Source organism: Diceros bicornis, chromosome 6 (assembly GCF_020826845.1).
Source record: "Diceros bicornis minor isolate mBicDic1 chromosome 6, mDicBic1.mat.cur, whole genome shotgun sequence".
NCBI classification, from domain to species: Eukaryota; Metazoa; Chordata; class Mammalia; order Perissodactyla; family Rhinocerotidae; genus Diceros; species Diceros bicornis.
Window position 1 is genome coordinate 58,617,010 of NC_080745.1, and position 16,029 is coordinate 58,633,038.

At 33.6% G+C, this 16,029-nt stretch overlaps 1 protein-coding gene across 4 annotated transcripts in view; it reads left to right on the forward strand.

Annotated features, from left to right (window-relative positions):
• Positions 1 to 16,029, forward strand: part of EXOC6 (exocyst complex component 6) — a 182,735-nt gene that overhangs the window by 83,002 nt on the left and 83,704 nt on the right. For all 4 annotated transcript variants that reach the window (XM_058543542.1, XM_058543544.1, XM_058543545.1 and 1 more), the window contains exons 13-17: positions 2,107 to 2,204; positions 7,418 to 7,523; positions 9,292 to 9,401; positions 15,035 to 15,146; positions 15,737 to 15,871. In XM_058543542.1, coding sequence (XP_058399525.1) covers positions 2,107 to 2,204; positions 7,418 to 7,523; positions 9,292 to 9,401; positions 15,035 to 15,146; positions 15,737 to 15,871 — 561 coding nt within the window. The remainder of the gene's footprint in view (positions 1 to 2,106; positions 2,205 to 7,417; positions 7,524 to 9,291; positions 9,402 to 15,034; positions 15,147 to 15,736; positions 15,872 to 16,029) is intronic.

Genomic DNA, 16,029 nt, shown 5'->3' on the forward strand with positions numbered 1-16,029 from the left:
TTGAGTCTTGGTTTTTTCTTTTTAAAAATAAGATTAAAACAGAATTATCTCAAAACTCAATGTCTTTGTGATTTTCAGTATCAAAGTTTTAAGCTTGTCCCTCCTCCTTCCTGATCACAGATAATAAAGAATTGATTGCATTTTGTTTTCATGCTTAAATTTACGGCATTTTTTATGGTTGGAATAACGTTTCATGAAATATAGACTAGCATTTTCCAAAGTGTGATAATAGATGTTACTTAAAAAAGAGTTCTGTGGTCAAAAACGTTTGGGAAATGCTAAGTGAAGTAAAACAGATTTCTCCACTAAAAGCCTTTCTCAGAGCAAATTTATACCATATGTTTCCAAAAGGAAGATGATTGTGCAGCATTTTCCCAATATATTTGACCCTTGAATCTTTTTTTCCCCTTATAACATCTCTCAGATCTAAAGCTTCATATAATATGGAAATGATAATTTAAACTGTTTGCTTCATCATGAGTTCTTCCATCCTAGAATAATAGTTGTCTACTTTATTCTCAAACCTAAGCAGAACATTCTACAAGCTCCTTTAGTAAATTATTTTATTGCCTCATATCTTTATTAATTTGTATGCCTTATATACTGTAACACTCAGAATAATGTAGGGTTCTTTGTTTTCATGAATTTTGTGACAGGTGTATCTGGAATGCTGATCTCTCTGCAAAAAACCTTTGGAAGTTGTATTGGGGACTGCCTTCTTTTTTAGGCCCAGCTCTAAGTAACTTGAGGGAATTTTGCTATCCTTAATGATTTAAAGCATTGCTACTCAGAGTATGGTCCAGGAACAACTGGTCTGCAAATTGTTACTAGTCTGCAAATTGTTTGTGATTGATTTATAACAAAAAGGAGCTTCTGTCAGAATGTAAATCGACAACATCACTAACTACAAAGTTTAGCTTAATTGTCATTTGTTTTGTAGCAAGACTTTTTCGATGTATGTAGCAGCATTGATTTGTATTCTGGTGCAAGCTCCTTCTTTCTTTGTAAACCATAACAAACTGTTCTTGGACCGGCACTTTGAGTACTATTGAATCTAGAGTATTTGATGTGGTTCCAAGGAACTCTCCAGAGAATCAAAGAGGAGTAATAGACAATATAAAGTTAATAGAGGCATTAGAAAAGTAACAGTGGGGCCGGCCCGGTGGCTTAGCGGCTAAGTGCGCGTGCTCCGCTACAGGCGGCCCAGGTTCGGATCCCGGGCGCGCACCGACGCACCGCTTCTCCAGCCATGCTGAGGCCGCGTCCCACATACAGCAACTAGAAGGATGTGCAACTATGACATACAACTATCTACTGGGGCTTTGGGGGAAAAAAGGAGGAGGATTGGCAATAGATGTTAGCTCAGAGCTGGTCTTCCTCAGCAAAAAGAGGAGGATTAGCATAGATGTTAGCTCAGGGCTGATCTTCCTCACAAAAAAAAAAAAGAAAAGAAAAGTAACAGTGATGGGTACACAGACCCTTGTAAGTATATCTTTCTAATATTACTGCTTTGAAATAAGATTGAGGAAGACAAATAAGTCCTTATTACTTACTCAGAAATCCTGCAGCATTTTCATTTCACTGAAAATTGACAGGCTGAGTATTAGGGGGATCTTATACTGAATTAATAAATGCTGACTTTTCAAGTTATACCTATTAATTGAAGAATTGAGAGTCTTTTCAGAAAAAGTAGTTAAAGAATATTGCATAATATTTAGTTTTAGAAATTGACACTTCAGACAGAATATATTCCCTTTTTTTCTTGATCCTATTTAGGAATCACTTCCAAAGACACGGTTACGCAGATCACTAATCTTGAACTTTTCCTCTGGTCCTGACTTCTAATACTTTTTAAAGCTAACAATATAATCCAGACTGAAAAGAGAGAAGAAATGGAAAAATTATTCCAGTTTCATAAAACTCTTTCTAGACTCTCTCTTACTTAATGCAACCTAGTCGAAAGTCAAAAGGATATCTTTTTTTCATATGTTGGAATGGCATACAATGTGATATGGTGATTACTTTCAAACAATTCTCCAGTATTCCCAACATTTTTTTAATGAAGATCTTTACTTGTTTATCTGCTTTTGTGTGTGTGTGTTTTAGGGTTATGGTTTTCCAGTGAACCGACTTTTTGACCTTTTATTTGAAATAAGAGATCAATACAATGAAACACTGCTTAAGAAATGGGCTGGAGTTTTCAGGTTAGTCTAAGCCATGGTGCCTTAGTGTAATGAAAAAGTTTGTCAAATGCTAAAGTAATTGATTTTGCATTTAGCAATAAAAAATGTTTATACTTTTTTAATTGTAGTAAAATATACATAACATAAAATTTACCATTTTAACCTTTTTAAAATGTACAGTTCAGTGGCATTAAGTACATTCTCATTGTTGCAACAATTGCCACTATCCTTTTCCAGAACTTTTTCTTCTTCCTACACTGAAACTCTAAGTTAAACAATAACTGCTTCTTCCCTTCTTCTTCTAGCTTCTGGCAATCACATTCTACTTTGTCTCTGTGAATTTGGCTACTCTAGGTACTTGATGTAGGTGGAATCATACAATATTTGTCTGGATATTTCATGTAGCATAATGTCTTCAAGGTTCATCCATGTTGTAGCATGTGTCTGAATTTCATTTCTTTTTGAAGCTGAATAATATCCCATTGTATGTATATACCCCGTTTTATTTATCCATTCATCCATCTATAGATACTTGGGTTGTTTCCACCTTTTGGCTATTGTGAACTAATGCTGCTATAAACATTGGTTACAAATATCTGTTTGAGTCCTTGTTTTGAATTCTTTGGAGTATATACCCAGCAGTAGAATTGCTGGATTATATAGTAAATATAAGTTTAATATTTTATTAAAACACCATACTGTTTTCCACAGTGGCTACACCACTTATAATCAATTTTTAATTGTACTACTTTTAGTACTAAGCTCTGTAGGTTTGTTTCTCGGTAGATGATTGAGATATAAGGGTGTAAAGATTCAAAAGTATTTAGTATTAGAGACAGAAATTTATAGCTTTTAAATTTTGTTTGGGGAAAGTTCTGTTTTTACAAACAGCTTATCTAGATTAAAAATCTTAAAAGCACCTAATTAGGAAAATTACTTTTGCTTTAACCACTTGCCTGCAGAGCATGGACAAAGTATTTTAATATCTATATAATTTTGTATTGCCGTGAAAAGAGAAATCTGCTCCCTCCTTTTTAAATTCTAAAAACTTTTCTCCCTCCCTTCTTCTCTCGCTCCCCAGTTCCTTCCTTCCTTCCTTTTTTTTTTTCTTTCTTTCAAAAGAAGAGTCAATGTTGAGATCTTACATCTAGGTTACCCAAAATACGATAGAAGTAATGTAGCAATAATACTTGATGAGATTAAAATAGAAAATATGTCAGATGATTTACCATTTGGCATTTACCCTATCAATTTTTAAAAGTATGGAGGGCTGACCTTCTGAATACCATAATAGAAATCTTTAAAATACCTAAGTGGTTCACAAGGTGATACGCTTCTATTAAAATCAACTAAATAAATATTTGCTTGAGCTTTTTGTATTAACATTCCTTAGGAGTGATATTGTCAAGATGTTGTCCCACATGGATTATTGACAGTCTTGATGAGTCATGTATAAGTACCAACAATTTTTGATATTTAGTATTTTGGAAATAGAGGTAGTGCTTATTGATAGGGCTGGTAATCTATAATATATATCCTATGATGTAATGTGGTGATATAATATGATATCTTTATATATAATCTTTATAAAATTTTTATTTATATATATAAAACCTTTACTTGTAGAGTTGATGTTATTGTTAACTTGCCCTCCTCAGAAGTGTTTAAATTTTTACAATTGTTGATAGATTTGTATTGAGCCAGCTATTTCTCTCTTATCTATCTTAAGACTTTCGGTAGTGAGATTACTCCCCAAGATTGGAAGGTATTGTTTTCTCTCTGGGAAGCTAATAGGTTCATTCAGATAGAGATAGGATTAACGTTATCCTCCATTGTAATTGTGGAGGAGAACAAATGATAGCATGTCAGTTGTTAATACATAATTCACAAATATATTTTGACTTCTACTTTCAGTACCCTTCTAGATCATGCTTTTTGCTTTTTTAGGAAGTAGCAGAATTTAAGCTTTTATTATCCCTGACCTGTATTTTACAAGTACTAGTGAATTGACAATTTAACAATTAAATGGGAAAAAAGTAAAAGTTTTCATCAGTACTGAATAATTAAAATTTGACTACTTTCATGATAGAATTTATAATCTGACTACTGTCATAGTTTGTGTGTGTGTGGTTCTCTCCAACTATTGTGATCACCAAGTGTTTTATTTTTATTTATATTCTTGATTGCCTAGCCCCAATTATAGTGCCTTGCACAGAGTAGGAACTCAGTAAATGTTTATAGAATTCTGTTCAGTAAACAGATCACTTTTTGTGTGTGTGTGTGAGGAAGATTAGCCCTGAGCTAACATCTGTTTCCAATCCTCCTCTTTTTGCTGAGGAAGATTGGCCTTGGGCTAACAACAGTGCCCATCTTCCTCTACTTTTTTATATGTGGGATACCTGCCACAGCATGGCTTGATAAGTGGTATGTAGGTCCGCACCTGGGATCCGAACCTGAGAACCCTGTACTGCTGAAGCGGAGCTCGTGGACTTAACCGCTACGCCACTGGGCCGGCCCTGAAACAGATCACTTTTTTTTTTTTTTATTGATGTTTTAATGGTTTCTAACATTGTGAAATTTTGGGTTGTACATTTTTGTTTGTCCATCACCATATATATGACTCCCTTCACCCCTTGTGCACCCCCCACCCCCACTGCCCCTGGTAACCACAGTCCAGTTTTCTCTGTCCATGTGTTGGTTTATATTCCACATATGAGTGAGATCATACAGTGTTTGTCTTTCTCTTTCTGGCTTATTTCACTTACCATAATACGCTCCAGGCCCATCCATGTTGTTGCAAATGGGACAATTTTGTCTCTTTTTATGGCTGAGTAGTATTCCATTGTATATATATACCACATTTTCTTAATCCAATTGTCAGTTGAGGGACACTTATGTTGCTTCCACTTCTTGGCTATGGTGAATAATGCTGCAATGAACATAGGGGTGCATAAGCCTCTTTGGATTGTTGATTTCAGGTGCGTTGGATAGATTCCCAGTAGTGGGATGGCTGGATCATAGGGCATCTCTATTTTTAATTCTTTGAGGAATCTCCATACCGTTTTCCATAGAGGCTGCACCAATTTGCATTCCCACCAGCTGTGTATGAGGGTTCCAAACAGATCACTTTTAAGACTACGTTAACATTTTCAGAATTTGAATGTAACATTCATTAAATTATCTCTCTTTGCATATTAACTGATTTCCTGGCGTTTGTATAAAGTGAATAGTTTATGGTCTTCTAGTAGTTTTTTTCCCTGTAACTTGCCTTTTAACCCTTTATTTTTAAACACTGTTTAGAAGGAAATAGAATTACTTGAAGCCTCTCCCTATATTTTAGGTGAACAGAGCCTTATTTTAAGTGCATTGTGCACCACCATGATTTGCAAACTCGTGTCTTTATTTCCAGCCTCCCATCAAGACCCCAGACCCGTTTATCAATTAGATATCAATCATCTACTGCCCAAACCATATCCTTCCCTTACATTCCCTACCTCAGCAGATGTCTCTGATGAGGTAAGGTACACATCATTTGTCCATTTGCCATGTTTAGACACCACAGATTCATCAGGATTACACTTTCCCTCATAATCCTCATTTAGTTTTTAAATCCTATGTATTCTACTTCTTAAAAGCTCTTGTTTCTGTCACTTCCTTTCTACCCCCACTAGTACAGCTTTACTTCAAATTTTCATCAACTTTTATTCAGATTATTCTTCAGTCTTTCTAACTGGCCTCTCTGTGTTCATTATTGTCCTTTTCCCAGTTTATCCTCCACATGGTGAAAATCTTCCTATGACATTCCTCTGCCTAAAACCTGTTAATTGTATTCCATTGCCTACAGGATAAAATCTGAGTGCCTCAGTTTGTCCACCTGCCTAGCCTGATTTTATGGCCCTTCTCTACTTTACACTCCAGTAATACTGCACTACCTGTGGTTTTACTCCCCACTGCCACATTCATACTTTTCACCCCTTATGCTTTTGCATGTTATGTTCCATCTTTCTGAAATGGTATTCTCCCATAATCTCATTAGAAGTGTGTCTTTTCCTCTTTCAAGACCCTACAGAGCCCATAGCTTCTCTGTAAAACTTCCCATGAAATGTCCCCCACCTACTCTGATAAACTTAATCACTTCTTCCTTTGTCCTATTTCTAAACCTTGCACCTCTTTTACTGTATGTGTAACACATTATTATAAACATTATAATTTGTTTGCATGTCTGTCTGTCCTATTAGATTTGAGAACAAAGATCTTGCTTTTATCTTCATGAGTTATGGAGTTTTCATCACAGCCCAGAACCTAGCACATAATAGGTGCTCAATAAATATTAATCAAACTGAATTATTGATTAAAAGAAATTGATAATTGGACAGCAGGTATATTAAGACAGATTGGGTTATGCTACAGTAACAAAAATGCCCAAAATCTCAGTGGATGAACACAGACATTTTATTTCTCATTCCCATAGAAGACCCATAGTGGGTCTAGTAGTCCCAGATCTAGGCTGTTTGCATTTGTGATTCTACCTTCTCAACATGTGATCTCTCCTTTCACCATGGGAAGGAGGGTCACACAGTTAGCTCATAAATGCTTTAAACTTGAAGCAACCCGTATTGCTTCCATTCACAGCCCAATGGCCAGAACTAGTCATATGGCTGTCTGTAAGGGAGCTGTGTAGGACAGCACATGGATATTTGGTGAGTAAGAAATGTCTCTGCCTTACTAACTATAAAACGTCCTTTTCTAATTACAACATTAGGAGAGACTAAACAAATAGAAGACACATTTTCATCTTCAGGGAGCTTATGATCTAGTTGGGAAGAGAGAACATACAAGACATACAACCTGAGAATTGTCCCTATCAAGAAATACGACTGGAATACTCTTCATCACACAGCTTTGTTTTTGGGTGGTTATACATAATGAGTTTGTTCAGACTATATCATCTTGAGAATTGTTCTAGACTAGAAAACTAGAACTAAAGTGCTGAGAAGATGTAAAACAAACAAGTGGAAAGAAGAGATTGCACTTGAATTTTGAGGGACAAAGCTTATTTGGTATTGAATTTTAAAATTCTGGATGATTAGGCAGTGTTTTCCTATTTAGACCTTTAACCGACAAATGAAAAATGCTTTTGTAATAGTTGGGGTTTTTTTTAAAGTATTGTCCTAGGCACGTTAATGAAATATTTTCTAATATTAAATTTTTAATTGTCTCTTCTTTCTTAACAGGGACATTTTTGAAGAGGATAATTATAGCCCCATCCCTATTGTTAATGAAGAAGAATATAAAATAGTCATCAGTAAATTTCCCTTTCAAGATCCAGACCTTGAGAAGGTACAAGCTAGTTTTTAATTCAAGAATTTTCTTAAAAATTTGATATTCTTTTGCTACGTAATATTAACCTGATCCTGTAAGTAAGAATGGCTTCTTTTGAGGCAATTTTTTTGTTGTGTTATTTGAGGAAATTAATTATGTTCTGTTAACTTTTAAAGATTACGTTACTACTGCTACCACCACTGTTTTGGTGAAAAGTTAAGAAGGGACTTTCCTGGGGATACGAAGAGCAGTTGTTCCAAATGTTAGGTGTATTCCCAGGGCAAGTATTACTAACGCTGGGTGGATTCCAAATTAGGTATGCTAAATGTTGAATAGATTATAGGAATAAGAATAATATTCTGGGGAAAGAGAGGAGAATTTCTTTGAACCGCCCATCACTCTGGAAGATCTTATTTTGTGGCTTTTTTCCTAGAAATATACTTCTACAAAAAGTTTATCTCACTTATGTAAGAGGTATATGAAGGCAATAACCACCTGTAGATTTTTTCCTGAAGTAGGAATTTTTGGAGTCAAGATGTCTGAACAAAAGACAGGATAGAGAAAGGAAACAGACCAGTATGTAGAGTATTCTGGGAATACAGGTGATTGCACGTGTGCCCAAACACATACACAAACACACTCACTTGTACACCTATGTAGTATCTCTGGGTAGAAGCAGATCTCATGGGAAAAGGGTATCATATTTCCTGTTGTCACCTTTTTTATTCTCTTTATTTTTGTTTTTCCTCCTTACTCTTCATTATTTTTCCAACACTTTATAGGTTAGTCCTTGTCTACATTTTTATTCCTTCACAATGAACAAGAGTAAATTCTGAGTGAATTGTGTGGATTGTGACTGTAAATTTTTATGTTATATTTTTGTATACATATACTAAGCATATTATGTATAATAGTCGCTAAATATAGGACCAAGTAATTAAAAGCATAGCTTTTAGATTATAGCTAACACTGCCATTGCATATATCAAATAGTTGTATTCAAATACACACAAAAGAACGGAATAATTATTCTAATTCTATATTTTTGAAACCCCAGTCATAGCTGTCCCTGTCAAGAAATATTACCAGAATATTCTCCATCTCATGGCTTGGTTTTGTTTTGTTTTAGTTAGTGGTAATAAGTTTGTTCAGGCTATGGCATCTGTATAAAGAGCACTGGATTTGGTCTGGATTCACATGCCAGCTCTGCTTGTGGCTTGTTATGGGCAGGTGACTTACCCTATTTGGACATTTGTGTCTCATCTGTGAGGTTGAACTAAATAACCTCTAGTGTCCCTTCTAATTACATGAAACTATTCTACATAGGTTCATAGTTAAAAGGAAGTTTGACTTTTGCTTGTCGAGTGCTTCCAAAATAAGCAGTACCTCTTAGGATTAAGCTCGTTAGGAGTTGTATTCATTGGTCCACATATTACTTATCATTAAAAAGAAGAACTGTTAAGGTAAAGCCGTGTGGAAAATTTAAATGTGACAACTTAAAAAGAAATCCCCTAAATTATTTGGTATTGATATATGGTTTCTCTGCTTTTAGAAGTCTGACAATGTGATTTAAGAAACAGGTAAATTGCCACGTTATTTTCTTCGGAAATATTTTGGTTTTCTTAAGATCTCACAAATAATCTAGAAATATAACAGTGAACTTTGAGATGCAGGTATTTACTATTAATTCAAATGTGAAATCAATTTAATTTTTACATTTTTAGGTGACTAGCATATCTTTTGCTAAAATTTCAAAAACAATATTGACTTTGTTTTTCTTTCTACAGCAGTCTTTCCCAAAGAAATTCCCCATGTCTCAGTCAGTGCCTCATATTTACATTCAAGTTAAAGAATTTATTTATGCCAGCCTTAAATTTTCAGAGTCACTACACCGGAGGTAAGTTTACTAATGAGAGATGTATCTTTATCATAGCTAATTTTATGGAACATTAACACTTGATTTTCAGACCATAACTGGAACAGATTATTATCTCATTGGAAAGGCTTGCATATTTTAGTGACATTTGAGGTTAAGTTCTGTAATTCTGATGTTATATTTTTTTTCACTTTTTATTATGTAAATCTTCAAATAAACGTAAAAGTAGAGGTAAGATAATGGGAAACTCCTATGTTCTCAGCATCTAGATTTAACAATAATAAACATTTTGCCATACTTTATCTATTTTTTTGCTGAAGTATTTTAGAGCAAATTCCAGAAATAATGACATTTTATACCTAAATACTTCAGTATGTGTTTCTAAAAACAATAAGGACATTTTATCATTTAACCATACTTAACAAAATTAACGCTGTTCTATAATATCATCAATTCCCTAGTCTATATCAATATTTTTTTGATTGTCCCCAAAATGTCTTTTTGCAGTTGGTATGTTTGAATCAGGTCCAAATAAGATTCACACCTTGCATTTGATGTTCAATCTGTTTTGCCAATATCCTTTCTTATTTTTTTTTCTTTAGCTGTTTAGATCTTGTTTATTTTAGTTTTTCTATTGCTCAGGTTCCCAGGAGCTAAACAATATCTCTTCTTTATCTATGTCATTGATTTGTCAAAAAGCTGATATTCTTGGTAGTTTTATTTTTTCTCAAATGGGCTTAAAGTAAGGATTCATAAATCAATAGAATTAATAAAGAATGCTGTAGCAGCTTGGTATCATACTCAGTAATGGAGAGCAGCACAGCAACTGTTGGTGGCTAGAACTAATTTGATTTTATAGGCAAGAGAATACCATTTGTCTGGTGTGATGAAAGTAATACCCTACGTTTATGGAGATAGGAAATGTGATATTACCCCTATTTTGCTGATAAGGAAACTGAGGCTTAGAGAGGCTACATTCTTTATCCAGAATGACCCAGCTGGTTAGTTTGTGAGCTGGGATGAAGGAGCAGTTCTTCTGACTCCCATATTAATGAAAGTGTCTGGCATGTAAGGAACAATCAGTTTATGTTAGAGGAACATTAATCTTTATCTTGTTCCAGCTACCTAGGTGGACCCTGCATTTTAGTCACATGATAGATTTCTAATTGTGACTACTCTGTGGAGAAGAGAGTGGTGATGCTGGCTTCCATAATGTCTCCCTTTCTGAAATCCGTTCTTCTAAGTTTATATACTGAATAGCGGGAAATATCCTTCAGTGTAAAACTCTTCTGAATTTTAGGTCATAAAAGGCATGAAGGCAGTTCAGATACAACAATTATTTATTTTTCAATAGTGAGAACAATGACAGTTTTAATTTTATTGTATTGTATCTGTGTCTCTTATTGTAAGCTACCACTATTTTGGATTTAAATGATGTATAAATGGGGGAAAAATGTGAGTTCTGCTAGGGTAAAAGAGTTATCTGATTTTAAGTCTTACACTGCTTTTTCCTTGTGAATAGGGATTCTTTAAAAGATTTCTTAATTTTTATTCTTGAATAATAGGAGTTGGAGAGGAAAGGAAAAGAAAGGAAGATAAATATCTAATGCATAGCATCTGCTGTGCCATGTATTTCTCAAAAGCCAGTGATTCTCAAAATGTAGTCCCCAGAGCAGCAGTATTAACATCACATGGGAAATTGTTAGCAGTGCAACCTCAGACCTACTGAATTAGAAAATCTGGGGGTGAGGTCCCTGGTTTTACCAAGTTCTCTGGGTGATTCTGACGCACTCTAAAGTTTAAGAACCACTGCCTTAAGCTTCATCATATTCTACCAGCCTCTTATACCAAAGTTTCTAAAGATATATTTTAAAGACATTAGCTTTTAACCTCAATCATAAAACTCACAGAGGTAATGTATACTCTGTACTGCACAACATGACACACATATAATCTAGCATTTGAAAAAGATGAATACAAGTGAGTATTAACTGAAAAGGAATAACGAACTATTACAATGGTGGTTTTCAATAGTGGAGCTTGAATGGTCTGAGAGCCACCAACAATTTATGCCTATCTTGTTTTTCATTTTACATTCTAAAGTTCTGATCTAAGACAGAGGCAGTATAATGCAGTGTTAAGAACATAAGCTTCAGACTTAGACTTTAATTTGAGTCTTGATGCTGATACTCACTAGCTGAAGTAGGATCTTGGGCAAGTCACTTACTCTGTTTAAATTGCAGTTTCCTCATCTGTAAAATGAGGGAAATAATTCATAGGGTGGTTGTAAGAATTAAATGAGGTAATGTGTGTGTATAAAGCACTCAGTATAGTGCCTGGCGCTGGGATACTACAATATTAGACGTGATACTGGAGCTTGGAGTGTTTGTATTTTATTTTGTAAGCATTGAGGAACTGTTGAAGGGTTTTTAACTAAGGAATGGCATGACTAGAGTTATATTTTAAAAAGTTTACTTTGGTCTTAATGTGGATGGTAGATTGGAGAGGGATAAAAAAAAATAATCATGTTGAATTGGTGAAGGCAATGATTCAAGACAGAGATGAAGAAAGACTGAAATAGTCAGAGTCAGTGGTGAGGAAGAGGAAGGAACATACGCAAGAAGTGTTTAAGAGCCTGAAATTAGAGTACTTGTGAATAATTAGATTAAGAAGTTAAGGGATAGAGAACAGTTTGACTTAGATTTGGATAGACTTGGATTTGTTTATTTACTCTCAAATAGATTCTGGTTACAGTTAGTCATCTTTGAAAACAATGATGTATGCATTCATCCTTTATTTTGAGGTAAAGATATGCAAGTGAGAGGGAGAAACAAGAAGTCTCTCTTTAACAGTCATCCTACAACTTTGCTCAAATTTTATATTTGAGAATTATTCTTGAAGCTCCAATCCTGAATCCATAACATTAGTCCCTCTCATTTTTCCCTTTAAATGTAGGTTACTTTAATATTTTCTAAATTGGTAGTGTGTACAATTTGCATGTTCTAACAAGTACTTTTTATTACCTAATCTACATGTTGATTCTTGAAAAATAGGACTAATATCTAATTGAGATAATGTTACACTGTAGAAAGTATAGAAATTTAGCACTTTACTATTAAGTTTTATTTTGTTTTATTTACAGAGGAGTGACAGTGGCTCTCTATTTGATTTTTTTACTGCATTTATAACACCAAAGATAAAAACCATTTATCATAATGTTATGTATAATTTTCCCTAAAGCCTCCCTAATGACTGACTAGAACTAGAATTGCTACCTCAGTTCTGACTCTTTTTGTATACGAACTCCTGGCATTCTAAAAGATAAATGTTATGTACCAATGCTACAGAAGAAAAGATTGTCAATTTTTTCCTTCTATCTTTGATAAAAATATTTGTCACTTTTCTTAGTTCAATATCCAGTCATTGTAATTAACTGTCTATAATCATAAGTTATGCATTCAACTTTATGCTTTTATGTAAATGTAAGACTTTTATGCTTACATTTTTTAAAAAAATATGCTTTACTAAATACATTGGCTGTTTTCACTTTGTTAATGAGAGTAATACACAGTTCAGAATACAGAGGCAGCAGTTAATTTGAAAATATGTAAATCTAAATTTATTTTAGATTATCAGCTTTCTGACATATATTTTTATTTTAAAAATTTACATCTGTTACCTAAAGTTGACCTATTAGAGTTGCTTTATTTTTTTATTTGTCATTAAAGAATTAGGGAAAAATCACTTTCTGTGTTTAAAGTTCTTTTGTTATGTTTAAATATATTTTGGGGTTAGATTTTTGGAACTAGAAAATGCTTCAGAACTTTTATAGTGCAGATGTTTGGGTTTGTTTTTATACATGAATAAAAGCAAGGCTAGAGAATGAAGTGACTTCATTAAGAAACTCCAAAGTCTCAATTATTTAGCTGCAGAAGAAACATCTGGCCTAATATGATCTTTAAGAAATTTTCAGTTTGCTTAAGAGCTTAAGCTGTAAAATACTTTAGGAGATTTAGTGTATATTAAGATTTAATTACTGTGAAATGTTCTTTAAAAGTTAGGAAGAGTACAAGTTATAGGCTTAGAGGACAAGGACTTAAGAAAAAAGCCTGCTCAATTGGGATAAAAACCTCTTGGGGGAAATACTTGTCATTGTCAGGTAAATTTTGCTGGCACAAATAGGAGATAGGTGCTGATAGGTTTTCTTTCTCTTCTTTTACTTATGGAAGAAAAAGTATACATTGACTCAGCATTCAAGGAAGTTCAGGGAAATTAAACAAAAGACATTATCTATCATGGATAACTTTTCATCTGAGAAGGGAGCTATACAGGGTGTCTTTAAGCATAATTTGAATGCCTCAGAAAGGAAGGCAGAGGAGTTGGCAACCACTTCTTTTTTATGAGAGTGAGTACCTTGCTTGTTCTAGGGATGCTATTGGTAGATTAGAAAGAGTTTTCTGTCTGAGAGTTTGATGCCAAGTAACCCTGAAGCTGTACTGGTGGTATGCACATTCCCTGGGAAGTCTTGATTTTAGATATAAAGAATCAGCAAGAAATATTCTCCTCAGGTCTGCCAGAATTAGGGTTAGCAGAAATTGAAGAGTGCCTGCATTAAAATGGAGAACACTAGAGTAGTAGTGAGAAGTACCTGTGTTCTGTCAAATCTTGCTCTATTTCCATTTTTAAAGCAAATGTAAGCTAGTAAATATTTGTGCTTCATATATTTTTAAGAGTTATATTAAAAAAAACAAAGTAAAAGGGTGCTAAAATTTTAGCCTGTGTTTAAGGCAGTGGTTCTCAACTGGAGTGATTTTGCCCCGCAGTGTACATTTAGCAATGTCTAGAGACATTTTGTGTTGTCACAACTAGGGGGAGAAGTGCTACTTTCATCTAGTGGGTAGAGCACAGGGATGCTGCTGAACATCCTTCAATGCACAGGACAGCCGCACAGTGAAGAATTATCTAGCCTAAAATGTCAATAGTGCTGAGACTGACAAAGCTTGGTCTGAGGACAGCTTAACTGTTTTGATAATGAAACTATACAACAATAAATCATTATTTACTTAAATTGAAGGCCTAGTGGTTAGGAGAAAATAATAAGCTTTTTAGTGCTAGCCTAGCAATCTTTAGGATGTTAAGAAACATCATAGGATTCTTTTTTTTTGGCACCAAATTAAAACTAGTGTAAAGTAATTAAATTTATTTTTTGAATCTCTTTTAAAAATCTCAGTGGAAATGGATAGCTTAGTTATATTAAAATTAAATCTAGTAATTAATTATACCTAGAAAGAGCTCACATCAATTTGCATTTTAAAAGTAATTAGTTGTACATGAAGTGTCTTTGAAAGTGGCCCACAATGGAGTCATAATTTAAGAAGTTTTATTTCCTTAAACTAAGTACCCCATGGTTTTACTGGTTAATTGAATACATTTAAATTATACCATAAATGAACATTCTACTTTATTGAAATTGTCCCTTTTGTGAAATTAAATTGAATTGAAATTTGTGATTTAATGACTGTGGATGATTGTAATTTATTTAAGGAGATAAAGGAATGAGGTGGAGCAAGTTATTTTAGTAAATTATGTTAAATTATTTAGAAAGCTAACTGTACCCTTGTGGAAAGCTTAATAATATCAACCTTTGTTTTTAGCTCAACAGAAATAGATGATATGCTTAGAAAATCTACAAATCTGCTGCTGACCAGAACTTTGTGTAGCTGTTTACTGAACCTTATTAGAAAACCTCATATAGGTTTGACAGAGGTAGGTTAAAAAGATACTTATAGCTAAATCTTTCGTTATATGAAACAATTATAATAAATTAAGTTATTGCTGAACATCAGCCTGTAAAACTAGCCTTCTATTTTAAATTTATTAATGAAGTGGATTTGTTTTAAAATAGAAGCATCAGTGTAAATTCATGCAATGTGAGGGAAAAGAGTTTACATGGGAATGGTAGGTAATCGAAGATGTTAGATTTATAGATATGTAATCTATAATCTATAGGTTATAATCTATAATCATGTATAGATTTATGATTGCCTAACTTTACATGAAAAGTGAAAATACTCATTTTTTTTACTTGGTGAATGTATAAAATTTGAAAAACTACTTCGAAAAGTTATTTTAAATTAATTGGCAGTTAGACTCTTTGTTAGTTTTTAAAAAATGATAGCATTCATAAGCATTATTTGCAGCAGGCTTTTGAAATCAGATAATCAGTTGTATCCTGTAATGCTATAATTATGCAGAAATGGTACAGTTGCTGCAAGTAATAATCCTATTTAAAAAAATGAAATGGGCTTTGTGTACATGTAACCTGCATTTTAATAGATATATTTTGTATTTTGTAGCTAGTGCAAATCATCATAAACACAACACACCTGGAACAAGCTTGTAAATACCTTGAGGACTTTATAACTAACATTACAAATATTTCTCAAGAAACTGTTCATACGACAAGACTTTATGGACTTTCTACTTTTAAGGTATGTAAAAATCTGACCAAAAGTTTTTATTTCAATCACTGTAAGCAAACTCCTAAAAATTAGAGACAATTTATTATATTATATACATGATTCCATTATATTCCTAACAATTGAAAATTATTGGTAATCGTCAACAATTAGCAGATAAATATCAATTC